The sequence below is a fragment of the Ammospiza nelsoni genome, chromosome 20, assembly GCF_027579445.1.
Source record: "Ammospiza nelsoni isolate bAmmNel1 chromosome 20, bAmmNel1.pri, whole genome shotgun sequence".
NCBI lineage: Eukaryota > Metazoa > Chordata > Aves > Passeriformes > Passerellidae > Ammospiza > Ammospiza nelsoni.
The window spans coordinates 6,078,572-6,104,434 of record NC_080652.1 but is presented as its reverse complement, the minus strand read 5'-3'; the positions used below and the strand labels follow the sequence as shown (position 1 = coordinate 6,104,434).

The window sequence follows — 25,863 nt, the reverse complement described above, 5'->3', positions numbered from 1 at the left end:
AGAAGCTGATGCTGCCCCATCCCTGCAAGGGTTCAAGGCCAGGCTGGAATGAGCAACTTGATTTAGTAGCAAGGGGTTGGAACTGGGTGCTCCTTTCCCAACTCAAAACATTCTAGACTTTGCAAAGCATTGTTAGTATGGTAGAGCATCCCCTCTAGCAGGGTAAAAACCATTGAGAATGAAAGCATTGAGAGTGAGGACGCAGAGTTCAAAACTTTCAAGTTCCAGTTAAAAATGTGGGAACAGCCCTCAGCTGGCTAGCAAACTTCTGTGTCGAGCAGTTTTTAGGGAAATCAGATAAACTTCCTGTTTGCAAGGCAGTTCTATTAATAAGTCAGTCCTTTTTCTGCTCCATCCTTAGCTAATTATGGCATCTCAATGCCTAACTAATGTGAGGTCACGCTCAGGGAAAGTGCTCAAGTGTCAAGATAGAAAACCCTTCTGATTTATCGAGCACGGTATTTGGAGACCAATTTGGGCATAAATCACATGGATTGCTTGTGATTAGTAAATTACTTGGTGCCTGTGGTGCACTTTATTTTTCCTTCCATGCAGCAGTACATTTGATATGGGAGTTGCCTTCTAATGTTTGGGAGCAGATGGAGAAAACATTGGGCTTGTAAAGTGAAGTTATCTCCCATCTTAGCTGTGAGCTGCTCATCTCCCTGCCTCAGTGGGCTAAAAGTCCTCGTGGTAACAATAACTTTTGGGCTGAACTTGAAAAGAAAATGAGCAATATTTTGGCTCCTTCAATGCTTGAGAGTTCTTGCTGAGATAAAACCCTTTGTGGCATTCCTGGAAAATTGCTGCTTTCTCTTTCAGAGGTGGCCTTCTGTGGTGGGGGAGAGAAGGGCTTGCACTCAGATGTCCTTTGAGGTGGAATTTGCTTATGTAAACGATGTTTTCTTATTTTTTTGTTTTAAGCCATGCTGTTATCTTTAAACCAATTGACAAATACCAGTGTGCCAAACCAGTGAGCCTTGTAATGAAATGCTTGTTTGCACTGGTCAGCATGAAGCAATCCACACAGTTCACTCTGTTTGGGCAGTAAAATGATAACCATGTGAAGAATTTTTTAAAAGCCTTTTTTGTTCTACTGTGTGAAGGGATAGTATTTTACTGCTAAATTTCATCTACCTCTGGGATGGTAAATGTCCTGTTACTGTTGCTTTCTGACTTTATATAGACCTATGGAGCTTGAAATATGCACTCAATGGAAATATGCTGAAACAGAATTGTTTCCTACTTTGTATCTGTAGATGTCCTATTGCTGAAGGAATGTGTGATGGTAATATTTGTGTGTTTGCTAATATAACTGTTTTCCTACTGATCCTGATTAACTGCAGGGCTGGAATGCCATTCCAAAACTTCATCTCTGCTGCTGAAGTTCCAGACAGTCTGAACTGGTGGAATTAATCCCAGCTGCCTAGAGACAGACTGAAGTGGTGAACTTTGTCTGCAGCTGCCTCTTCTGTAGTGCTCAGCATCTTCTGCTGGACTAGTTCACTTTAAGAAACAGAGAAAACATAACCCTTGTCTCTTTTCAGTCCCAGATGTCCTCTTTGCCTCTACCCTAACAGTGATGTCCTCCTTGGTCTTGTGATACTCTCCCCTCCTCTAAGTTCATGTTTTCAGCTGCTTGGAATCAGCTTCCCTGGGGAAAACTGTATCAGCTCCCAGGCTGCTGAAATCTGCTTTCATCACTTCTTCCTTAGCCTCATATCTCCACTCTGATATTCAGGTCCTGGCTGTCCAGACTTCCCCCAAGGTCTGTTTTTTACTTTTCCCATGTCCTGAAGAAGCAAAGCTGTGCTGCTGCAGCTGGAGCCTGCAGTGTTCTGTTTGCATCAGGCTTTTCTCCTGAACAGCTTTGCATTTTAAGTGTGTCCCTGGACTCTTCCAGCTGTGCCTGTGCCATTCTGGGACAATAAATCAGTTTGCTCTTTGGCAAGTGGCTCCATGGATGGATTGAGAAACTTTCTACTGTAGCAGTTGCAATCGTAAAAAAATTTAATCTTGTTTCTGATCAATGCTTTATCTTCTGTCATGACGTCATTTAATTCTTCCTCCCAGGCTCTGTTTCTGTAACTGTTTTTTTGTTCTTCAGCACTTTGGAATACTCTGTTTTATACTGTGCACAGTGTACTGCAATTCTGAGCAACTGTAAGGGGCAGAAGGAGCAGGGACTTTTTCCACTGTGATGCTTTCACCTGTTTTCCATTCACAGCCATCTGGAATTGGAGGACCTGAGTTGTGATTGTGTTACAGAAGTCAGTTTATGATAAAAAGAGCAAAATTCTAGCACTGTTCTGTAACTTGGACTGGAATATCTCTCCTGCTCTCATTTAGATCTCATGATACATCTCCAAACCCACATACATTTATGCATTATCACATTTTCATGGTTTGTGTGCCCTGAATCCTGCTGGGGCACTTGTGGAGCTTTTAGCTGGGCTTTTGTAATTGACCTTGAAGGGTTGAGCAACACAAGGTTGTATCAGACAAATCCTGTTACAGTTTGATATTCCAGCTGATAGCCTTCCCTCTGCTGCCAACAACTTCTCATCCACCCATCTTCTTACCAATCCCAAAGAATTACCTTTTATGAATATCCCAAACCAGTTTAATGCAAGGTGAAACCATTTTCAATAACATGTTAATTAAACTCACACATTCATGAGTAATGTTTATTAAAATAATAAACAGAATGGATCATATCTGCTGGATCTGCAGGGAGTGGAGGCCTGTTCTTGCTCTTTGTAATTATGAAATGTGTGGTTTGATGGAGACCCTGTTCTCATGCACTTGAGCAAGAGCAGAACTGTAGGTCAGTGATTTAATTGTAGATAAAACTTTCCAATCTGTGGTGAGTGGTTAGTTGGTATGAATTTGGGGTTGTTGCCTTCTCTGATTCAGGCTGAGGACGCAAATGAACTCAAATCCATCACATGAGTTCTTGACAGCTGCAGAACAGACTTGGAGAAGACAGGCCTTGGCTTTGGCACAAGGAAACTTCTAGTGCTGGTTATTAATAGCCTTGGCCAGCAGCCCTGCAGTGAGAGCTTTGGGACAGGGGATGCCAGGGAGACCGGCTGTGACCCTGCCAGGGACAGCAGGAGGAGAGGGGAGCTGGGGCAGGAGCCTCAGCCTGTCCTGGGGAAAGGCTTTACCCACACCTGCTGCCTGCTCAGCCCTGCCTTGGTGTGATTAATGCCTGACATGGGCAGTGTGTCCCCTCAGTGTTCTGAGGGGAGGCTGGTTTTAAATGCAAATATTGCACAGGAGAAACTTGCTCCTGCATGTTTTCCTTACATATAAACAAACAATTGCAGATGAGACAAGTGTTGCTTTATGTACATACATATAGGACCAGGTATATAACTCTTGAGGGATGTTTGTTCTTCCAGGATTGTTTTTGTCCTATCTTGCAGAAAATTGGAGAAGCCTGCTGGTTCTCTGGTTTATTTAGCAGAGACCTTTGTCCTATTTGCACAGTGCTGATGACCAAGGGCTGCTGGCTGACCTTTGAGAGGTGTAGGTGCAACTTGGACTAGAGCATAGAAAATTTAAATGTCAGCATTGTGTGAGTAGAAGGGCATCCTGAATATCACTGATGTGGCCCCACAGTGTTGCTTCCTGCAGGATGGGATCTGTTCTGAACTGTGTAGGGGAGTGAATGCCTGTGGGAACCCCTCAGCCTGAGTGGAAAGAAACAACAGAACTCATCCAAAGCAGCTGATTGTGCCTGTGTAGAATATGCAGCAGGGCTTTGGTCTTTCAGTGTGTTCTGTGGGACATTTTTTAGTGACCAGCACTCAATACCTTGGTAAGTAGTGGACACATCTCCTTGTCCTCATCTGCATGGATTATTAGAATAGTTGATGTTGGAAAAGACCTCCAGGATAGAGTCCAACCTTTGACTCAACACCACTGTATAAACTAAACTGTAGCACCAAGTTGTTTTGAGAACACCTACCAGAATGGTGACCTCACTGGACAGCCTGTGCCAATGCCTTACAATCCTTTCAGTGAAAAATGCTTCCTGATGGCCAACCTGAACCTCCCCTGGTGTTGCTTGAGGCCATTTCCTCTTGTGCAGTTGCTGGCTGATTTGGAAAAGAGGTTAACTTCCTAAAACCTCCTTTCAGGGAGGTGTCAGATTACTGAGATAACAGCAGGTAAAAAAACTCCAGACTTCAGCACACTTACTGTTTCTTTTAAATTTTATTTTTAAAATCTAGCTGAATATTGAACAGAACCTTTAAGTGGTTGGTGAGTATTAATAAAAGACATCAAAGCCACAATAAGGACTTGGTGTTTTGTTTGAGAGCCCTACAAGATGGTGATGCTGCAGCCCTGGGCCCTTGGTTGCACACAGTATAACATGGTACAGTGCTGGGAGGAGGAGAAGGGGGAGGGAGCTTTTTCCTACAGCCCTACTTGTAGCAAATGGGAAATGAGTCTTTGTTCTTGTTCATGTCCTACTGCTATATTTGTCCCTGTGAATGTGGGACATGAGCACAGTTTAATGATGGCCCAGCCTTTGTCTTGGGTGAAGAAGAATAGCTGTGATAACTCATGGGAAGGCAGCTGGGATGGCTGAGTTTTTCCAACTCCCAAGTCATGAGCTGCGGGGAGGTTTCTGGCAGCTAAACTGGTTTGCAGTGAAGAATTCTACTCTTAGAGAAATACTTGAAATTTTTAGATCATGAGTTGCCTGGAAAGACAGAGCTGCTTGGTATGTGAACCTACATAGTTTAGCCTGAGGAGAGCTGTGTGGGGGCAGGCCTGGGCCAGGGCTATCCTTCCTCACCACCTGCTTTCTTCTTAACTGTCTGGTGCAGCAAGAAGTTGATTCTCTAATTTCTGAGTATTAAGGATGCTCTGTCTCTTGGTTAATCCCTCTCTTCATATAACATGATATGACCTTGGTGGAACTCTCAGTCCTGGGCAGTGGCTCTGTGCTCCCTGTCCCTGGCCAGCTCTCTCTGTATTTTTGCATTTGGCACTGGCTGTGGATGCCTGAATAGATCAGCCTGGGTAGCTCATTCCTTGTGCCAGGGTTTCTGTAACAAGGAGACCTGGGTTGCTGTGTAGTGTTCCCTGAACTATGCTGTGTCACCTTAATATATGAAAGTACTTGAATGTCACCAGACAGTTTAATTATTTAAGCAGCGCTGGCCAAGCATTGAGATTTTATGTCATGGTATGAGCAGCACCGTGCAGGGTTAACTTCAACTCTTTAAAAAGTGTGAAGTAGTGACGTACTTAACGTTTTCCTCTTTCAGAAGTTAAATTTGAAAAGATAAGAGGTGATTGGCAGTGTGGTGGTGGCCCTTCCCAGCTGGGGGCTGGGTGCACACCCATGTGGGCAGCAGGGCTCCTTGGGGTGCTTCCAGGAGGCTCCCAAGGAGATGAGTCACTGCTCATTCCTGCAGGGTCACTCAAGGTACCAGAGATGCCAGCAGCTCTTCCTGTGCTGGAGGAGGAGAGGGGTCACTGCCTCCCCCTTCTTTTTGCCCTCCCTCTCAGTTTTTACATGTTTGCCAGTTGTGGGTGATGAGGCTCACAAATTCACGCTGTGCATTTACTCAAAAGTCTTCTAGAAACCATCTTAAAGCAAAAGTTAATTTCTGCCAGTGTACCAGCCTGGAAAAGGCAAGTGTCTGTCTGAAAAGTGGAGTTTTAGACTCAGCAAGTATTGTGATGTGGCTGAAAAGGGTACCAGGATACCTGAATTTATGGCTTATGCAGAGCCTCCCTCTGCCAGCTTGCAGTACTGAGGAAAATAATTGAGCAAAACATGTCAGTCTCCTGCTTTTTTCTCTCTCTTTTGTCTCCATTTGGATAGATTACAGCTCTTTATTGTCAGCTTCTGCCCAGGCTATCTAATGCCTCCCCATTTTGGTGTGCAGGGCTCTGAGGCCAGCTGCCACAGGCGCCTGCTGTCCCCATGGCCGGTGTGCTGGCCAGGAGCCAGCGTTCAGATCAGCCCTCCTGCTTTTTCTGCCTTAAACCCCACGTCTCGGTCATGCCAGCAGCTGGAATTGCAGAATAGCTGTCTCCTGATGGAGCTGAGGTTGGGAAAGCTGTTTCACTGTGGTCTAGGTGTTCATTCATGATTTCTAGAAAAAGTGAATTCTTGTTCCTTGTGTTCCTTTGTGTCACCTTTCGTGCTGGACTCACAGGATTTATTTCATCTTATTTGTGTCAATGATTTGCTTCCTGGTGGTGTTGGTAGAGTAATATTTCCTTACAGATTCCCTGTAGGAGTGCAGTTGTCTTGCTTCTAGCTATAATCATCTTGCTGTTACTAGGTTTATAATTCTGGCCTAATAAAATTCCTCACTTGGTAAAAGAAATGCTTTTTAATATTTTTTTTCTTAAATATGATTAGAAACTTCTGTCTGTTCTCAAGGCAGAATTAGTGTGCTGGCAGAATTCCTCTGAGGTTTCCTTCAGTGAGGACAGAGGCCAAAGAAGCATTGCTAAGTTTCTGCTTTAATTACACCCCAGGCATGTAATTTCTTGCAGAAATTATTATTTTCTTATGAAATCTCTGCATGAACAAAGGAAGATGAGGGGGTCCCTGATGTGCACACACCACTAATATTAATACTAATTCAGGAGAACAATTGTAACAGCGTCAGGTAACATCAGCTGTTAAATGGAGCCTTGCGAGTATTGAGTGACCACAGAGGACAAATCTCAAGTTCTGCTTTGGGTGCTTTGCCTTCTCTCTGGTGACTTGTAGCTGTGTGAGTGGCAGGGCAGCCTGCCTGTTGCTGCAGGCAGCTCAGATGCCCTTTCCATGCTTTTCTGGACCCCATCCATGAGCAGCCTCAGCTGGTTACCTCAGCAGGAAAGCTCTGCAGGGTTTTGGCTGGGTTCATGAGGTTTCAGAAGAGCATGGGGGCAAGGTAAGAGCAGGGCTTAAGTGGATGTGTGAGATGACTTGTAGTGGCAGTAAGCTTCAGATTAGTTCACAGCTGCTTGTGAAACCACAGCCTTAGGCTAATAGAAGCTGATTTTGAAGAACTGTGCCCAGTTCAGAAAATCTGCTTTGTTCCTTTGGCTTGAGAGCATTAAAAACTTCCAAATGTCATCTTAAAGGATCTGATTCACTATGTGTTAGAAAGTAGTTTAACTTTTGTGCTTGTAGCTGGGATGACTGACAGCAGCTCAGGGTAATGGAGGCATGACAAGAATTCCTCAGGCTTTTCTGCCTGTGCCTGAGCTGCTGACTGCATCCCAAGGAGAACCAGGCTGTGCCATTCCTCACAGAGGGACTGGGCTTTCCCACACCCTCACCCCAGTGGTACTGCCCCATAATTTTTAAGTTTTGTGTGTGGTTACTTGTTGGTATGTGTCAAATTTCAAGATAAAAAACTTTGTTGCATACTGCACATGGACCTTGTGATTAAAAAGCATTTTTTTCTTGTTAAGTAATTCTGGTGTATGTACAGAAGAATTTTTTTAATGCGGCGTCTTCTATGTGCTTGTCTCTCACTTTTTCCATTACTTAGGTTCATTATAGGAATTCAATGACAGCAAGTTCCCAAAAGTGATGTTCATCTCAAAATTTATGTGCAGTTTGGCTGCTTAAGGCTCTCAGACCTTTTAGATTTTGGATTGTATTTCACATCTAATATTTGTATACGGGAAGTGTCCTGCAGTCTGTCACTCTCTAAAGTTAAAAGCTGCAAACTGAGGTCCTTGGTAGCTCTTGCTGTGCTGTGTTGGGTAGCCCCAGGTGATGGAAGCTGTGGGTTTGTACTCATTTTTTCTGCCAAAACTTAGGGAAGAGTTGCAGTACTTTGGAAGTGAGGCATGCAGTGCCCTCTGTGGACACAAAGAATCTGGGAATATGAAGTAAGTTGATGAACTGTAAAATGGAAAATGCAGGGTGGGCTCTGGTGGGAGGCCGATACAGCTCACTAATCAATGAACAAATGCTGCTGTGGCATTCCTTGTGGAAATCCAAGCAATATCATGTGTCCCTGTGCTTATATACATCAATATCCTACCTCGGCCTAGGTTCCTCCAGCAGAGCTCGGCCAGCCGGCCAAGCAGCGATGCTTTGAGCCCAGCTCTCTCTCACTCTGCTGAATGGCCGTGGGCGCTGTGCTGGCAGCACAATGCAGCACCGAGAGCTATTGTAGGCACGGATGAGACCATAATAGACCGGGGAGAGAGAGAGAGAGAGAGACAGAGTGCGCTTAGAGGTTAATGCGGCCACGGCTGGGCAAAGCCGGCTTCTCTCTGCACAACCATCTGCCGCCCTAACAAAGAGCCGCAGCCGGGGAGCCACACGCACGCCTCGGCCGCTGCCCATCGCTCCGGGGCAGCCAGTGCCGGTGCCCGGGGCAGTGCCGGTTCCCGGTGCCCGGGGCAGTGCCGGTGCCCGGGGCCGCGGGCGCGCTCCTCTGCGGGCGGCCTCCCGCGCCCGGGGCGCGCTCCCGGGCGGCTGCGCGCGCGGCCGCGCTCCGGAGCAGCGCAGTGTCGGGAGCGAGGATTGGCTGGGCACTGCTGCAGTGGGGACGCAGCCCCGGTGCTCAGCATCGCCGGGAGCCGGGACGCGCAGCTCGCTTGGCGGCTCTGAGAGGCTCCTGTCGGAGAGGTTCATCGTTAGCTCGGGCGTCTCGGCTTCTCTGCGCGAGCAGTCTCGGCTTCTCCGTGCCACGGGGCTTGTGCTTTGTCTGTTGCCATCAGATTTCTGAGGCTCTGGTACAATGAGCTGCTTGTCAGGCCAGGCACGACTGCAGTAGCAGCAATTTCAAAAGGCAGGAAGCGTCCGCAGGAGCGGTCTGTAAAGAATCGGAGCCGGTGGAGTCGCTGGGTGGAAGCTCCCGCTGGCTGCCGTGCCGGTTCCCGTCTCGGGGGTGCTTGGTAGTGCAGTCACATCATCCTTGGCAGCGGGCAGCTCCTGAGCGCTCAGGGTTTCCCTGCCTGGGATGCTCGCTGGAGCAGCAATGCTGCAGACCCTGTGGCATTTTCTGTCTAGCTTCCTTCCCAGGGCCATATGCCAAGGTCCTGCAGATGAAAAAGAGGATGAGGCCAGAAACACCACCCCACTTCCAGGCCCCGGGGAGAAAGGGCCAAAGGTGTTGGGGAAGACACAGGACAGAGGGACTGATCCCACTGAAAGGAGACCAACTATCCTACTGGTGGTTGGACCCGCAGAGCATTTTCCAAAGGTAATGGGATATCCAGGGGCCTGAGGAGGGGTTGGTGCACATGACAGTGAGTGTGTGGTCTGCTGGGAGAAGGGGTGTTGCAGGTGGAGTGTGTGAGTAGCTGTGTGTGTGTGTGAATCTGGGGAGGGGGGAGAGGAACAGGAAAAGGGAGCAGGGTCTAACGCGTGTGCTTGCTAGAAAGGAAGGGGGCGGGGGGCAGGGGAGTGACTGAAGAGAGGAGGTGATCTAACCCTCCAAACACGATGTTCAAAGTGTGGGAGAAAAACGCTGTTTAGGGGCAAGGGGGAATATGGGGGCCTCCAGGACTCCTGGAGCAACTTGTAAAAAGCATGACTGAGAGGACAGGGAATGATAACGCAGGTTAGTGGCGAGTCCCACCCCTGCACCCCAGACCGGCAAAGAATCAAATGCATCCTAAAATGTTCTGGAGTCAGTCTCTGGTAATTTGGCAAGCCTTTGGTAAAACTTGCATATTTTGAGCAAATGAATAACTGGCTGAATTATTTGAATGGCAGAGCCCGGAAGAGAGTAAAGACTGTCCCTGGGAGCGGGTGGCATAAGGGAGAGACTGAAATCTGCGCGAGGATGGGAAGTTCCCAGGGGATGGGAGAGTGGGGAGGTGGTGGGGGCGCTCAGTTGGCAGAGAATAAATGGTGAGGCTTTGTTTGGGGGGAGGTGAACAAAAGCTGCTTAGTTTAGTGCTGGAGCTCCCAGCACAGTGCTGGCCGACTGCAGTTCTGGCTTATTTAATGGAGGGAGTGCTGTCTGTGTCCCCTGAGGATGGTGCAGTCAGCTCTGACTACATGTGGTTTAAAACCAAGGGTGTGAGCTGGGATTAGGGGGGAAGGAGTTGGGCATAAGGCCTCTGAAGGGTGGGGATGATACTGAAGGGCTGCAGCAAGGATAGGGGTGTGTGACTTTCAGGATCCAGTTTATTTCACAGGGAATTTGGCATGATTGTTGCTGTGAGCTTTCTCTTTAAATTGAGGGATGAACAGGTTTAAATTGTAGAGAGGATTAATTTCTGTTCTGCTGCTGTTTTGAATGGAAACAAGCAGGGCGGCGTTTCACATTCTGGGGAGCAGAAGCCACTCCCTGCTTGAATCAGGCTGAAAAATCTGCAGGGACTTTTGCCTTCATCTCTATCCTTAGCAGTTAGCACTGTGCATCCCCTTCCAAAAAAGGAGCATGCGCATTTTCAGGAGGACTTTGGTGCACAGAGGTTGAAGAAGGACAGAGGCTCAGAACTGAAGGAAGTAGTGACGAAAACCTTGGAATTACAGGGCTGAAAATCTCTGGTGTCTTCCAGAGAACAATGGTCTCTCTGTCAGGGAGAGTCCATCTGCTCACACCTGGAAATAAAGCTTTCTCTGAAAGCTGATACCAATCTCCTCTTTCCTGTGTGACCCTGGGAAGTTCTGCTGCATAGGAACCGTAGGATTGGCTGATGGAGAAATACCTAGAGGATAAAGATGTGGTAAAATGGAGTTATTGCATCTTAGCAAGTAACTGCCCATCTGCCAGGAGGTTGTGACTGTGTAATTTTAGCTTGCCCTGATTGTAAAGTGAAATGCACTGTAAAGCTCTTCTGTTGAGGATTATGCAGATATGTTTCACCTTGCAATTCAGGCTGGTTTAGGCTTCATCCAGCCCATGGCTCAGCTGATGGACAGTAAGTAACTTGTTAAGATGCAATGACTTGTTTGTGCTTGATCAGATATCAGTGTTCCAATTACCTGGCTGAAGAAGAAGAGACTTTGGGAAAAGTCTCATACAGCCTTAGGGATAGATAATAAACCACAGTGAGCAAAGAGTGTTATTTAGTGCTAATAGAAAATGGGGGCTTTTGTTCTCTGCCACTGGCTGGCTGTAACCTTGGGAGCAGTCTCTTGATTGATAGGCCACTTCATTTTGTAAAAACACCTGTTACTACTTCTCTTTTAAAACCACACAAAATACCACACCTGGTACTGGGGTTTCTGTAAAGAATTGATGTGTATCCATAAACTTCACTGGAGGGGCTTCCTGCCTTGGTTCTTCAATCTTGTTAGTGCTGTGTTCCTTCTCAGATGTTTACCTGTTCCAACATGAAGCTGTTATTGCAAATATGGGGAGAAAACACTGATTGCAAATGTGTTATGCTGGCCCTGGATCTGTGTACACAGGAAGCAGGCATGATCTACCCCTGATGTCACCATCTGGACTTGTAACTTTGGATCCGTGTGTTGTTGGTGGAACAGGTGACCTTCCCTGGTTACCTTTATGTCAAATATCACATAGTGCTCTCTGCTGTGCCTGCTCTCTTATCCCTCCCCTGGCAAAGCTGGGCTGGTTGCAGCTCTTTACTCTGCTGGGGTCTCTTAAATCATTAACTCCCCTCCTTCATACACTGTACACTCTCTGTGCTTTGTGAGGACTTTCTGTACTGTCCAATTAATTATAAGCTAGTTTCCAGAAATTGAAAAAGACCAAGTCAGCAGAACCCAGTGAAACCTTCTAGCAATAGGGTTGGAGCCCAGAGAGCTGTTTTGCCTCTGAAGGAGGATGTTACGTGACTGTGACGCTTGCTGGTACTTGGTATTTTTAGAGCCTTTTTTTTTAGTAAAGTAAATTCAAAATTAAACAGCATACTTTCCTGCTCCTTGTATGGCTGCATCTTTCCATCCCTTGGGAGGTACATTCTGGAGGTGATGTAGTAAACCAGTGATGAAGCAGATGCCCAGAAGTGTACAAATTACTTGGAAAGGTTAGCACGGATGGCAGGGTATGGAAACTGGTACTTCATGCAGCATTTAAAAGAACCAAATCCTATAAATAAAATGAAAATGAGTTTGCTAAAGGGACAAAGAGCTATGTTTGCCTTCCTTCATGGCTCACTTTTCTTGTCATCAGGGAAACTGCAGAGGGTATTAGCCAGGCTGGCTCCACATGGCCCAGCAATGTGTCGGTTCAGTGTCAGAATCGGTGGATGGAAATATCAGGGAGGAGTGACTTCATTTGAGCTCTGTGCCCTGTCCTTGCTTTGGTCAGGAATAGACAGTGCTAATGAGGGATGTACTGTCCATAGCTGGTGCCTGGAGCCCTGGGCTGTGTGTGCTGCTGCCTGCAGGTGCTGGGGCAGTGGGACTGGCTCTGTGTGTGCTGAGATGTGGCCAGTGACCCCACGCCAGTGTCCCAGCAGCACTGATCCCTGCAGCTTTGGAGAGCTGCCTGGCTCCTGAGTATTTCCAGCTTTACCAGGAGTTTTAAAGCTGAAATACAAAAACTTCTTAATACTTAAGTTCCCTTTGTCATTATAACCTGAATTGCTGGTATAAACTTCATTTGTAATCTGTCTCTCCTTCTTAGCTCACTGTTCTGTAATTAATACCCTGCTTAAAATCAGCTTTAACTTCATTAGCTTTCTCCTTTCCTCTGACGTAGGTAGAAGGGCTTTTTTTCCTAAAATGTGCCGATTTTGCCTTTTGTCTCTAGCTGCCAAGTCCAAACAGAGTTTCTTAGGAAAATCTGCATCATGTTGGCATAGCAACTGAGCTGCCAAGCAGCTATAATAGTGATGCTTGGCAACTCGTGGGAAGGACTACGGAGGATCTTAAGGCTTTGTGAAGCAAATCTGAGTTAGATTTGTTCACTTACTGCCTGTTGCTGGGGGTACCCACTCTGCTCCCCTCAGTTTGGTGCTGGACAGTGGGGTGTAGGTGTTGTTAGGGTGCTGCTTGCAGTGGGACTGGCCTTGGTGGGAAGGCTGGGCTGTGCTGTGGGCATGCATGCAGTGAGCTGCTGCAGCAGCTGATCTTTAAGAGGATCTGGAGTCCCTGAGAAGATCCTGTTTTCATGCAGAGAGACGTCAGCAGGGAGTAGGTTAAGCCTAGTTAGGTAACCTGGCCGTGGTGCCATGGTAGGTGAGGTGCCCCAGGAAGGGCAGAGGACACCATTGTAGGTCACGAATCCCAAGGGTACTGAGTTGCTGTGGGTCGTGATCCATTAAGCTTTAAAAAAAAAAAATCCTTGAAATGAAGCCAGAGATTAAATATTCCCAGTTGGTGTGATTGACATGCAGCTCATTACAGACCTTGGCTTTGCTGTAGAGAACAAAACACCACGGCAAAGACGTGCAGGCACCCTGGGCATGAGGGCCTGAGGAGGGGAGTGCTGCTTGGACTTTGCTCGGGCAGGCAGGCTGTTCAAACACAACAGCACTCGAAAATGTTGCTGTGTCCGCAGCACTGGGCACGGCTGTTATCCTGGCTGGCTTGAACCAGTTCAGCAAACACACTTTGTTACTTCTGCTGCAGATAGGATTTTAGTGTTTGGGTTATGGGCTGTGGCTTTTTGCATCTTCCCTGTGTGATAACTTCTCTTTGATTAATTCCAAGACTATAGCTTTATTTAAAAATGATGTCAGCAGTCAGTGATTCTGTCCTGAACAGCATTGTTACCTCCTGCACATTGGTACTCTCTCTGGAGAGCGAGGTGTTATCTGTACCTCAAACTCCACCAAATGCTCAGGAAGCTGTAATTATACCTGCACTAAATGGTGCTTGTGCCACACTCCCTCCAGCCTGGCTTGCACCTAATGAGAGCTCAGGAACTGCTTACAAAGCAGTTAAACTGTCAAGGGTACAAACTGGAAAATTGTTCTGCCCAGGACACTTCTTGTAGCACACAAATGATTGCAATGTTTAATTGGAGTCAGAAGAGGATGAAAAAAATTAAGCTGGTGTAACTGCTGTGTGGATGCTTAGCTAGGAGGCTTAGGAGCAGCTGGAGCTGTTTTGAAGGCTGCCCTTGATTTGGGTGATTTTCTCTGTATTTGGCTCAATGACAAACCTCCACAGGCTTTATTGCTGCTGTGTTGGTACTGGAGTGCTGCAGAGGGGAGAGATCTTTGTGTGCAGGGGTTGTCTGCTTGCTCTTAGCTGGCACAAGTGGTTTCAGGAGAACTTGCAAACAAAGCCAGTCAACTCTGGCATAATAAAATAACCTCGTAAAAGTGGAAAACTTTTGCTTAAGCTGGCTATGCTAAAACAGTAAGTGGCTGGCATCCTGTTCCTACTGCACTTTTGAAAAATAATTTTGGGAAGGCAGCGATAGTCCTCCTGATGGGACTGTGATGGGAGAGGTTGTGATCAAGACTGCTACCTGTATAAATCCCCACAGAGGTGAGAACAGGATCAGGAAAGGACTGATCAGCTGTAAGGCACAGCAAGAGTGTGCTGGCCCTTGGCCAGGGGCCGTGGGTTAAGAGGTCCGCAGTGAGAGTTCAGCGCAGGGCTGTGATGTAAGGTGTGATGGGAGCCGGGTGTTGGGCAATGGCAGCGCTCACGTGTGTCCCGGCACCGGCGGGGCGGGACCGGCGGCCCCGCTTCCCTTTTAAGCAGAAGGGCCGGGCTTGTGCAGCCAATCCCGCCGGAGCCGGGCTCGCTCATAGCCGTGTGTCATGCGACTCGCTGGCATTTCCTTTCCGCTCGCTGCTGAAATTAGCTCAGGGGAATCGCTCGCTTGGACTTCCCTTCCTCGCCGGTCGCAGTGAGCAGGGCAGCGAGTGCTGGGCTCGGAAGATGCTCTGCCTCTGTCTGTACGTGCCGGTGTTCGGGGAGAGGCAGACGGAGTTTGAGTACTTTGAGTCGAAGGGGCTGCCGGCCGAACTCAAATCCATCTTCCGACTCAGCCTCCTCATTCCTTCCCAGGAATTCTCCACCTACCGCCAGTGGAAGCAGGTATGGCCTTAAGAGAGGAATAGAAGGGAAGGAGGTGGCGTTTAATGCATTTAGGGGCTTGCTTGAGAGGGGGAGAAGATTGTGATGGCTCTGTTGTAACAACTGAGTGAAGCGTGGAAATGCTTCTCGTGCCCCTTGGCAGGGATCGCTGAACCAGTGTGGAGCGATTCTTTTGTTTTCTTTTTGATTCTTTTGAGTTGGATGAGGTCTCAGTGCCTATAAGACTGTTTAAACCAGCTGGTGTGAGTTAAATAGAAAAAAGGGGTTTTCCAAACTATGGAGTCTTCTGCTTCTATGGGTCTGTTCAGATACAGCATTTCACATCCTCTTCCTCCTCCTTACATCCTTCCATATGCCTCCTCCTGACAGCAGGGCTGGAATGTGGAGTCAGCTGAAGCTGGGGAAGGTGAGCAGGTTTGTGCTGGGAGGAGGAGAGCAGCTCAGCGAGTGACTCAGCCAGGGTGGGTGGGCTGAGCTGGGGAAGGTTATGCAAGACCCTTTTGCTTTGCTGTGGAAGGGACATGCATTAAATCAGTGGAGTTTCCCATCCTGATGTGTCACAGCTCTTGCTTTCATCTTGCTGCTACCTTTTTTTTTTTTTTCATGCTCAGGCTGTCAAGAGCCCAGAGAGCTGATTATTGATCAGCCAAGCAGGGGAGGCTTTTTACACCTCTGAAAGGACATGGACAGCAGGCTGGAAGGTGACCACAGGAACTTTTGCAGCCAAAATAGCTGTTAATGGCCAGATTTCATGTTGAAAGTGAAGAGGTGCAGGCAGATACTTGTTCACACCTGCGGAGGAGATGCTGGGAGCTTGGCTTTCTCACCCCTCACACGTGTGCTGAGGGTTACTGTCGGGCAGGCAGCGTGTCTGTGCTCTGGCTGTGGGGGAGGAAGGGCAACGCTTTGATTGCCTGCAGTCTCTGATCTCTCAGGCTGCATTTCTGCAGCTGAGAGAGAGGGAGCAGTTGCAGAGTCACATCTCTGTTACAGTGCCTCCGAATTATGAATGCCTGTCAACTGGTTGGGGGTTGCCAGTGAGAGGGAAGCCCTGATTCAGCTGTTCAAGCCATGTGCTGACAGCAGAGGGGTGTTGGTCTATATTTAGCCCACCAGTTGAATGTGAGGTCGTATCTGAACTTCACAACGGTCATATGATAAATGGCAGGGTAGGAATACTGGGCATGCCTTGGAGGTCAGGGCAGCTGGGACAGCACTTTCTTATTTAAGGTGCATAAAGTGATTAGGAATAATCCTCATAGCATTAGGGCTAAAGAGGCAGGACTTGCTGGGTGAGGGAGAGCGTTTCAATAACGAATTATTTAGTACTGGAGTAATTTAAAATGACATTGAAACAAAGACTTAGGGCTTATGAAGGGGACCAGTGGTCATAGACTGAGCACATATCACAGTGAGTTTAGGCTTGCCTAATACTTTGAATGCTAAATATTGAACAAGATATTGGTGAACAGAGGGTTAACCCATTTCATCTCAGCTCAGAGCTTCCTTAACAACCCATCTGCTATTAACATAAATGTTACAAGAATGAAAACAAAACTTTGGGTGATACACTAGACTGAATCACACCTAATTGAGTGTTGCTCACTGATGTTGGAAAAGACTTAAAGGCTGTCAAAGGCAAGTGACTGAATCAGAAGGGGAATAGGAACTCCCTGAGCCACATTCTTGAAGTCTGGAGATCACCTCACCTGTCAGCATGTAGCCATGTGCCCTCAGAGAGGACAGTCCATGGGCTCTTGCCTCACTGAGTTGCAGTTAGTTAATTAGTCATTTACCTTGTCCTAGATGTCTGGCACAGTTTGATCTTGATTTTAGCTTTGTCCTACTAAGAACCTATTCTTGCTCTATATGCATCTCATGGAAACTTGTGTAATTAAAGCACATAGCTTCAGGGTGCCTAAACCAGTTCACAAAAGGTTTTTATCTTCGGCTGTGTTCACTAGAGCTGGGCAGGATTGTGCTGGCTGGAGTTAGTTACTGCCAGAGGGAGCTTACTTCTCTAAGGATTGTAGTAGGCATGGAATTCCTTCTCCTGTTCAGTTTATTTTTATAAGTTCAAGTTTTGTGATTCACTTTTTATGCAGATCTGTTGACTCATACTTAATTCTAGAACCTCAACCTCCACAAGGACTTTGCAATATGTTAATCAAGGTACAGTCCTGAGATTGGACACATGACACTAGTATTATAATATCCCTCATGAAAACATGAGGCATTTCATCTGTGTAATGGACTTTGGGAAACAGTTGGAATCAGGTGACTTTTCTATGCTGTGGCATTTCTCAACTGTCTTAGAAGAATTACAATTCTGTCAGCTACTTTTTGGAGAAAAAGTCAAAGTTGTGTGGGAAATGTTTTAAAGATGGTAGAAGGGGAGATAGATCTGTCTGAGTGAACAAAGGAACTGACAGTTCTTTGTTGTTTTCTGAACAGAAAATTGTGAAGGCTGGAGACAAAGACCTGGATGGACAGCTGGATTTTGAGGAATTTGTTCACTATCTCCAGGACCATGAAAAGAAGCTGAGACTGGTTTTCAAGAGTCTGGATAAAAAGAATGATGGTAAGGACCTTTCTCATGCTCAGGGTGGACTGGTGCAGGTGTCAGCCTGTGATGTGTATCCTTGAGCTCACTGGATTATCTTCCCAGGCCGCATCGATGCCCAGGAGATTGTCCAGTCCCTGCGGGACCTGGGGGTCAAGATCTCTGAACAGCAGGCTGAGAAAATACTGAAGAGGTGAAGATTCCTCTGTTTTTTCTCTTTTATGTCAAGGGAACTAGAAAGAAATATAGGGACATGGAACCCTCCCTTTTCCCCCTGTATGCACTTTCCAGAAACTTTGGTTCCTCCCTTTTTTCCTGTTACTTTCTATTTTGATTTCTCCTGTGAATTGGCATACAAATATAAAATCATAATGCTTTATTGAGACTTACTGTCAGAACCTCTCCCTGACCTGTTGAGGGGAAGTGCTTGCACCTAAGCTGATTTGCATCCCTGTCTGACTGTCCTGCTGCCCTGAGCTTGCTGCTGTGGAGAGGGACTGTGCAGTTGCTCTTTGGAAATGCTAAGTGCTTTATGCATGTGGCACTAACATGTTAACAACCACTTATTTGTGCTGTTTTTTTCCTCTTTTTTTTCCTCTGCTACCTTCCCTCTGTCTGTTTGCCTGTGTGTCAGAATAAGGACGGGACACTTCTGGGGTCCTGTCACCTAGTAAGTATTATTTTCCCTTCAGTGTCAGTTACGTCCCTGAATTTGGTAGAAGGGTTGCAAATATTGTTGTGGGCTGGTTAGAAGGGAGAGAGAGGGGAGGAAAGAGAGAGCCCACTTCTACCTCAGCATTGTTTGGTGAACAGAAGGTTTCCTGGCTTTGTCTTGTGTCTCTTTAGAAGTCTTTTAGTGGTTGCTTTGCAAAGCTCTATTTGGTGTAGGCTTGCATAATCAAAGGGAAGGGGAGGAGGAATTTGTCACCCAGTGGGAGTCTGTACTCACCTGATGATCAATCTTTTTAGCATGGATAAAAATGGGACAATGACAATTGATTGGAATGAGTGGAGAGACTATCACCTGCTGCACCCCGTGGAGAACATTCCTGAAATCATCCTGTACTGGAAGCACTCCACGGTAAGAAAAATAGGTCTCAGTCTTTGCCCAGCTTCTCGGTCCAAGTCCTGGCCCCCAGGAGCTGCTATCAGCAGTTCTTATCTTTCTCTTCATGGTTCACAGCTTCCCTGTAGCCCTTGAAGCTCAATTGCTTCCTGTCCTCTGCTGTAATCTTGCCACATATCACTGTCACAGCTGCTGGCACAGGTGATGATGACTGCAGTACTGCAGGGAGCTGAGGGTGTTCTCTTGGTGTGCACCTCCAGGGGCTCCTGCCAGGGGCCAGCCCCAACTGGTTCAGGACCTGTTAAAACTAGAACCTGATTCCAGAGGCAGCCATCCTTCCTGGAGTTATCTGTTTGTGAATAGTACTTAATGAGATTTAACAGGCTGCCAGCTTGGAAGGTTCTGGAGAGGTCCAGCTTTTCTGCCATGCAGCTGCCTGCAGTGGGTCAGTTTGTTCCTAAATACCTGCAGTATTTTGATGTAGACAAATGTTCAGCAGTTGCCAGGATCTTGGAGAGAAATCCCGAAATCAGAACTCAGTTTCCCCAGTGACACATCCTTGCAGTGGCAGCTCCTGTGGCCAGGCACAGCAGTTAGTGGCTGTAGATAAGCTGCTGGCCTGGAATAAGCAGATCCTGTACTTGAGCACCTGCTGCTAGGAAAGAGCAGTAAAACTTCAGCAAGATCACTGGCTGATGAAGCATTTCTCAATACCTTCTTCTTTTGCAGATCTTCGATGTGGGAGAGAATCTGACTGTCCCTGATGAGTTCACAGTGGAAGAGAGGCAGACAGGGATGTGGTGGAGACATCTGGTTGCAGGTGGAGGTGCAGGTGCCGTGTCCAGAACCTGCACAGCTCCCTTGGACCGTTTGAAAGTGCTCATGCAGGTATGATGGAGCAGTTCCAGTTTGTTTAAATACCTGAGCAGATTCCTTTAACAGTTATGGTTATAATGTTCATCAACACAGTGCAGCACTCTGGCCAACGTTAATCTTGTCATTCTTTTATTACTGTTTTTAAAAGCATTTTGAATTATTTAAGTGATCAAAGTAATATTAAAAGGTTATTATTCATTGACTAGAAAAAGTACAGAGAATTTTTTTTAAGGTAGACATGTCAAAATTGCTGGTAATAATATGGAAAACTTGGGTTTTGGTGACACAGATTAAAATCCTGTGTTCCTTTGAGAGACCCTGAGGCCATGAGAGTTGAAATGAATGTGGCGGTCAGTTGGCAGAGCTTGTATTCAGTATTATCAGCATTAGGAAGGAGTTGGAAAATTTTGATTTTAGCCTGCTTTGTCACTGCTCTAGAACCAGCTGAGAAGTTGATGGGTAGTTGATCCTGTGCTAAGTATGGGAAAAAGCCAAGACAGTTGCCTGTTTAACCTTTCCTCCCATTCCAGAGGGAGATATTGATTAGATTGGTTAGTTAACACTAGACTTGGCAAAAAAGAAAAGAAGCTTGCTTTCCCCATTGTCAAAGTTATCTGGAAGGGATTAAAACCTTGGCAGCTCTCTGGGTAAACAAAAAAGCGCCCTTTTGTCCCTGGATTACAGCAAAACGTTGCACTGTCGTAACGGGACTGGAACTGATGCGGGTTTGTGGCTTGTCCCTGTCCCAGGTGCACGCCTCGCGCAGTAACAACATGTGCATCGTCGGCGGCTTCACGCAGATGATCCGCGAGGGCGGCCCCCGGTCCCTGTGGAGGGGCAATGGCATCAACGTGCTGAAGATTGCCCCCGAGTCAGCCATCAAGTTCATGGCCTATGAGCAGGTGAGGGCACAGCTGTGAGTGCAGAACAAGCTGGAAAGAAAGCGATGGCTGAGATCAGTCTGTCTCACTGTCTGTCTGTCTGTTGTGGCTTCTGCAGATCAAGCGGTTCATTGGCACCGACCAGGAAATGCTGAGGATCCACGAGCGGCTCCTGGCTGGTTCTCTGGCTGGGGCCATTGCACAGAGCAGCATCTACCCCATGGAGGTGAGGCAGGAGGCTGAGTCCAGCCCAGGAGGCTTGTGGGTGGGAAAATTATCACACCATCACTGTGATAATTAATTACTCAGAGGTGGTACCAAGCAGTACTGCTTGCAGGACTTGCCGTGGTCCTGACAGTTCTGCTCCTAGGAATGACTTTGTACATTGTTCTCCTGCTGATTCTCCTGTAAGCCTTCATGCTATTTATTCTTGTCCTCTAGGTTCTGAAAACACGAATGGCTCTGAGGAAGACAGGACAATATTCAGGCATGTTGGATTGTGCCAAAAACATCCTTGCAAAGGAAGGAATGGCTGCCTTCTACAAAGGCTACATCCCCAACATGCTGGGAATCATTCCATATGCTGGTATTGACCTGGCAGTCTATGAGGTATGAAGCCTTTAACCTATTGTTAGGTTAAGCTTAACAATTCCTGTATTATGTTTTGTGTTATTATTAACCTATTGTAGGGCTGTGCTGCTTGTATGGTCTTATCACTGTCAGACTTATCAGTCATGGCAGGAGTTCAAGTAATTTATCAGCATTTTCTTGAACAGCGTTACAAAGCACAAATGTATTTTTTTTAACCCAAAAATGGCTTAAGAGATAATCCAATATGATTCTAGTTCATAAACCATAGCAACATCATGCATGGCCCCTTGTTTCTTTTCTTCATGAAAAAATTGCAGCAGAAAATTAAAGGAGGGATTTTCCTCAGCCATGACAGCAACAGCAGCTGAAAAAGATTTGAGAAGCCCTGTGCTTTTGGCTGAACTTGCCTGGAACTTTCTGGGCCTTTACTCTAGATCATTCATGAAATGTGATACTCCTTTACTTGCCTCTTCCCTGCTGACCTTGGCCTTGTTCCTTCCAGACACTAAAAAATACCTGGTTGCAACGCTACGCTGTCAACAGCGCTGACCCCGGGGTCTTTGTCCTGCTGGCCTGTGGCACCATCTCCAGCACCTGTGGGCAGCTGGCCAGTTACCCACTGGCCCTTGTGAGGACACGCATGCAGGCCCAAGGTGAGAGTTCTGGAACAGTGGGAACTCCTGTGGTGGTGTTTGCAGGGGTCCCAGGACCCCCAGGGAAGAGATGAGAATGTTGTCTCCATGTTTCAGAAGGCTGGTTTATTATTTTATAAGATATATATTTTAAAATTATACTATCTTAATATATTTTTATGTTATTATATAATTATTTTTATTATACATAATTATATATTTTATATATAATTATATAATAGAAATACATTAATATTATTTTAAAACTATACTCTAAGAATAGAAGATTTCATTAGATTAGATTTCATAGATTTCATCAGAAGGCTAGCAGGGAATAGAACAAGAATGGAATGAATAACAAAAGCTTATGTCTGACTGAGAGTGTGAGACAGCTGGACTGTGATTTGTCATTAATTAGAAACAACCCCATGAGACCAATCAAAGATGCACCTGTTGCATTCCACAGCAGCAGATAATTATTGCTTACATTTTGTTCCTGAGGCCTCTCAGCTTCTCAGGAGAAAAATCCTAGCAAAGGGATTTTTTCAGAAAATATCATGGCTACAAACTCCTGCCTTTGTTTTTGAGCAAGGGTAAAAGTTCTTTAGTGTCAGCATTGCAGCAACAGTCTCAGCTGGCCCCCACAGCTGAGCCAAGGGCTGGCTGTTTGTGATGCTGCAAGGGCACACTGGACTTTGTGCTGCCCTTCTGACCTCTGAGCTCAAGGACCTCCAGGACAGAGGTTCTGTTTTGCTCAGATCAGCAGTTGTGGGCTGAGGGCATCTGCAGAGAAGTTTGAGAAAATACGTGCAGTGTGCAGCACAGAATGGGCAGCTGAGAAATTATTGCTGTCCCCCACCAAGCACCTTTGCTCTGGGAACATCTGAAAGCACATGGATCAGTACTGCTCTTGGAAACAAAAGTGTTTTCACCACATAGGCTGCATTATTTATTGTGGCTTTCCCTGTTGCAGCTTCAGTGGAAGGTGCTCCTGAAGTGACCATGAGGGGACTGTTCAAACACATTCTGAAGACAGAGGGAGCGTTTGGGCTTTACCGGGGCCTGGCACCCAACTTCATGAAGGTGATCCCAGCTGTGAGCATCAGCTACGTGGTCTATGAGAACTTGAAGATGACTCTGGGCGTGGACTCACGGTGACCAGGAGATGCTGAGGACTTGGAACTCTGAAATCTTGGGATGCAATCCCAAGACATATAAGCCATCTCTCATTCTGTGAATGTGTCGACACTAAGCTGACTAAGCAAAGCTGTGAAATCTCAGATTGTGAGTCAGTAAGGAACGGGGAGGGGAGGATCTGGTGTCCTTTGCCATCTTGCTACTCAGAGCTCCACATAAACCATCACGGGTCCTTTTTGTTGGGCCTTTTGGGAGACCAGGAGCTGAACTCCTGGGAGATCTTAAGGTGGGAGTTGCTGAGGTCAGTTCCCAGCAGTATGACAGAGTAGCAAAGATTTGGGTTACAGGTCTGCTCTCAGCGTGTTGCCTGTACAGAGCTGTTTGCCTACAGATGAGCACCTTCTGACTTGCTGAAAGAGCTTCTTTTTCCATTCAGAGAGCTGCTTTTTCCATTCAGTTGTTTAACTTCCTGCCCGTTGTTTAAATTTGTACAAACCTTGTGTAGGAGCTGCTGCCACACCAGGCTTGTTATGTTTACAAATATTCCTTCGGGTGGGAGACATTCATGTTCTGCTTCCAAGAATTGACATGAAATGTAACTTTGATCTATACTGGTTTGGAGGGCTGGTGGGCAGTGGTTTATCCAGCCAGGCTGAAGGTTACTTAAGCCAGCCTGATGAAGAATTAGGATTATTTATTTTTTCTAGGTTTAAGTGTGTCTCATAAACCCACTAACAAGATGCACTTACTAACAGAAGCAGCAGACTAGAGCCTGCATGCCTGTATCCTTTGCATGCCGGGTTTGGCTTGTCTTATTCTCTGCAGGGGCTTGGAAAGGGGCAGGAGGAGAGCCCTGGGCTGCCCGGCACTGTGATGCATGGCTTTGGTGAACAAAGACAAAACAAGCACAGCTCCTGTGCAGCTGTGCTCCCAGCACGACAGGAGAGCCCCTGCACAGCACTGCATGGACCATCCCAGCCTGCCTGGTGCCAAGGAGAGCTCGTGAACCTTTTCCAAACCCCGTGCCTATGCTGCTATCTTATCTCTTTAGACCTCTTGGTAGATCCACGTTCAGGTTTCCATTGGTGCCGTGCAGGCCCCAAGTCAGGAATGTCTGCTGTGGGAAGGGGTGTTAGGGAGAGGGGCTCTCACTGGGAGAGGGGAGATTTCAGTCCTGAGGACATGCTTGCTTGCCTTTCAAAGGGTGCTTTTCATAAGGCTAAGGGAAAGAGATGGCTTTAAAATTTCTCTGATAGCATTATGGGCTGCTTTAGTTAATAGGATCCAGCTGCTGAGGCCTGGGAGATCCTCACCCAACTTTTCATTTTGGGTAAAACGGACCAGCGTTGCATTCCACTGTTTTACTGCTTAAAGCATATTTATTTTGTATTTATTTGAACAGAGTTATTTCAGACTATTTTTATAGGTTTGTTTAAATATTGTTACTGTGCTTGTATTTCTCCTGTTTTAAAAAGTTCTCTATTAGTTCTTTTGCATCACACAGCTGAGTCGTGGGGAGGGACGCTGAAATCACTCATGTACTTTCCCTCTGGGGCTGGAACTGCCTTTCCCACGTCTGGGTTTGTTGCTGGAGGACCTCAGCCCAGAGAAATTGTGTAGCAAGAAGCTATAGGAGAGAAGGGAGCAGATGAGGAAAGCAGAAGCTTGGGGAGAGGGTGCACTGTGAGGCTTGCCTTAGCTTGGAATGGCCTCTGTGCACACAGAAAGGCTTGGGGGGATGGCTGAAGGTGGGAAGTGGAAGGTCTGTGGATGTTGGGTGTCACAACAGTCAATTAAGAGAGCTTGGGGGAGTTTTGAGGTAAAGGGGGAAGAGAGAAATCTCAGGGACTAAAGACAATACACATTTCCAGAGGGATGGAAGGAAACTTGCACTTGGACACGAGCTGCTACAGTTGTGCTTCAAGGCTGAATCAGCAGCCCCTGCTCTGAGCCAGTGCTCATCACGTGCAGGAGGACACTGTGGAGATGTGTGTGAGAAATTGGAAAAGGATCTGCTAGCACTCAAACAGCTGCTTTGCTTCTGACAGATTTTGGTGGTTCATGGAGAGTCTCCTGGGTGAGACTCTGCCTTCACTTTCAGTGCTGTAGCCACGTGGAAATCTAACCAACAATGGATTAGTGATATGATTTTTTTTTCACCCCCCTCTTCCTGAGACCTAAATTCTGCAGTGGCTCCTTCCTACCAGTGTGGCCTAATGAGAATATGAATATCAGAATGCAAAAATCAATGCAAAATGACAACCATCTTTGTAGCTGTAACCACAAATTGTTATAATGCAAATCTAACTCAGATTCTTCATGTAGGGAACAGTCTGCTAATAAAGGTCTGATAAAGAGATACCACGTCTCCATCTCTTCCTCTGGTTTATTGGTGCTGTTTGGGGCCAGACTCTTCCTGGGGTAATTCTCACCAAGGACACTGCCAGTGGGAAGGATTCTCAGGGCATGGGAGAACAGAATTCTTAAAAACAAAGCCAGCAAGATCAAGGCTGGTGATAGTGGTGATGAGTCAGGGATGTTCAGACTCTGTTTACCTGTCTGGGTATTGCTGGACTTTGCTCACCTCTGCAGTATCCACAACACTCTGTTCAGAGAAGTGAATTTCCCAGAAAAAACAAAGCTCTGCAGTCCAATTATCCCCTTGAAAGAACCTGGCTTATACCATTTCCAAAATAAAGCCTTTTTGTACAGGTTTTTTCATGAAAAACAACCCAACCAGGAGCTGCCCTTGAAGGTCATTCAGGAGCCACAGCTGGTAGTGCAAGCGGCCTCTGATTTGGTTAACAAAACTTGCTCTGGGGGCCAGACTGGCTTTGTTTGTTCCTTATGTCTCCTACTCTAATTCAAGGCTTTTATTCAGCTATAAATCTACTCATAAAATCTGGGTTTTTGTAATCTGAGCCACAGCTCTGCAGTGGTGTCAGCTGAGATGGGCCCTCGAACTGCAGCCCTGGAGGTGCTGCCAGCGTCCCCTCAGCCCCCTGCCCTCAGGAGAGATTGTGGGAGTTGTGTTTCACATCACAAGCTGATAAAGAGGAGGGTGAAGCAAGGGCTGGCTGTGCCTCAAGACGTGGAGGGAATGGGCTGAACTTATTTTTTGTCCAGCAGAAAGCAATCTTGGGGGGAACCTTCTCAATCTACAATTCCCTGACACAGGAGGGTGCAGTCAGGCTCTGCTC

At 46.7% G+C, this 25,863-nt stretch overlaps 1 protein-coding gene across 4 annotated transcripts; it reads left to right on the top strand.

Moving 5' to 3' along the window:
- Positions 1-8,903: 8,903 nt before the first annotated feature.
- On the top strand, positions 8,904-25,022 carry SLC25A25 (solute carrier family 25 member 25). 4 transcript variants are annotated; one of them, XM_059486247.1, is made up of 11 exons: positions 8,904-9,197; positions 17,372-17,498; positions 17,586-17,673; positions 18,115-18,150; positions 18,450-18,561; positions 19,276-19,434; positions 20,172-20,324; positions 20,422-20,529; positions 20,745-20,912; positions 21,397-21,547; positions 22,500-25,022. In XM_059486247.1, exons 1-11 carry the CDS (start codon positions 8,955-8,957, stop codon positions 22,682-22,684), a joined length of 1,530 nt encoding a protein of 509 aa, XP_059342230.1. In that variant the 5' UTR covers positions 8,904-8,954; the 3' UTR covers positions 22,685-25,022. The 4 variants fall into 4 exon arrangements, with proteins under 4 accessions (XP_059342230.1, XP_059342231.1, XP_059342232.1 ...); XM_059486249.1 differs by lacking the exon at positions 8,904-9,197 and adding an exon at positions 14,616-14,917; XM_059486248.1 differs by lacking the exon at positions 18,115-18,150.
- The last annotated feature ends 841 nt before the right edge of the window (positions 25,023-25,863 follow it).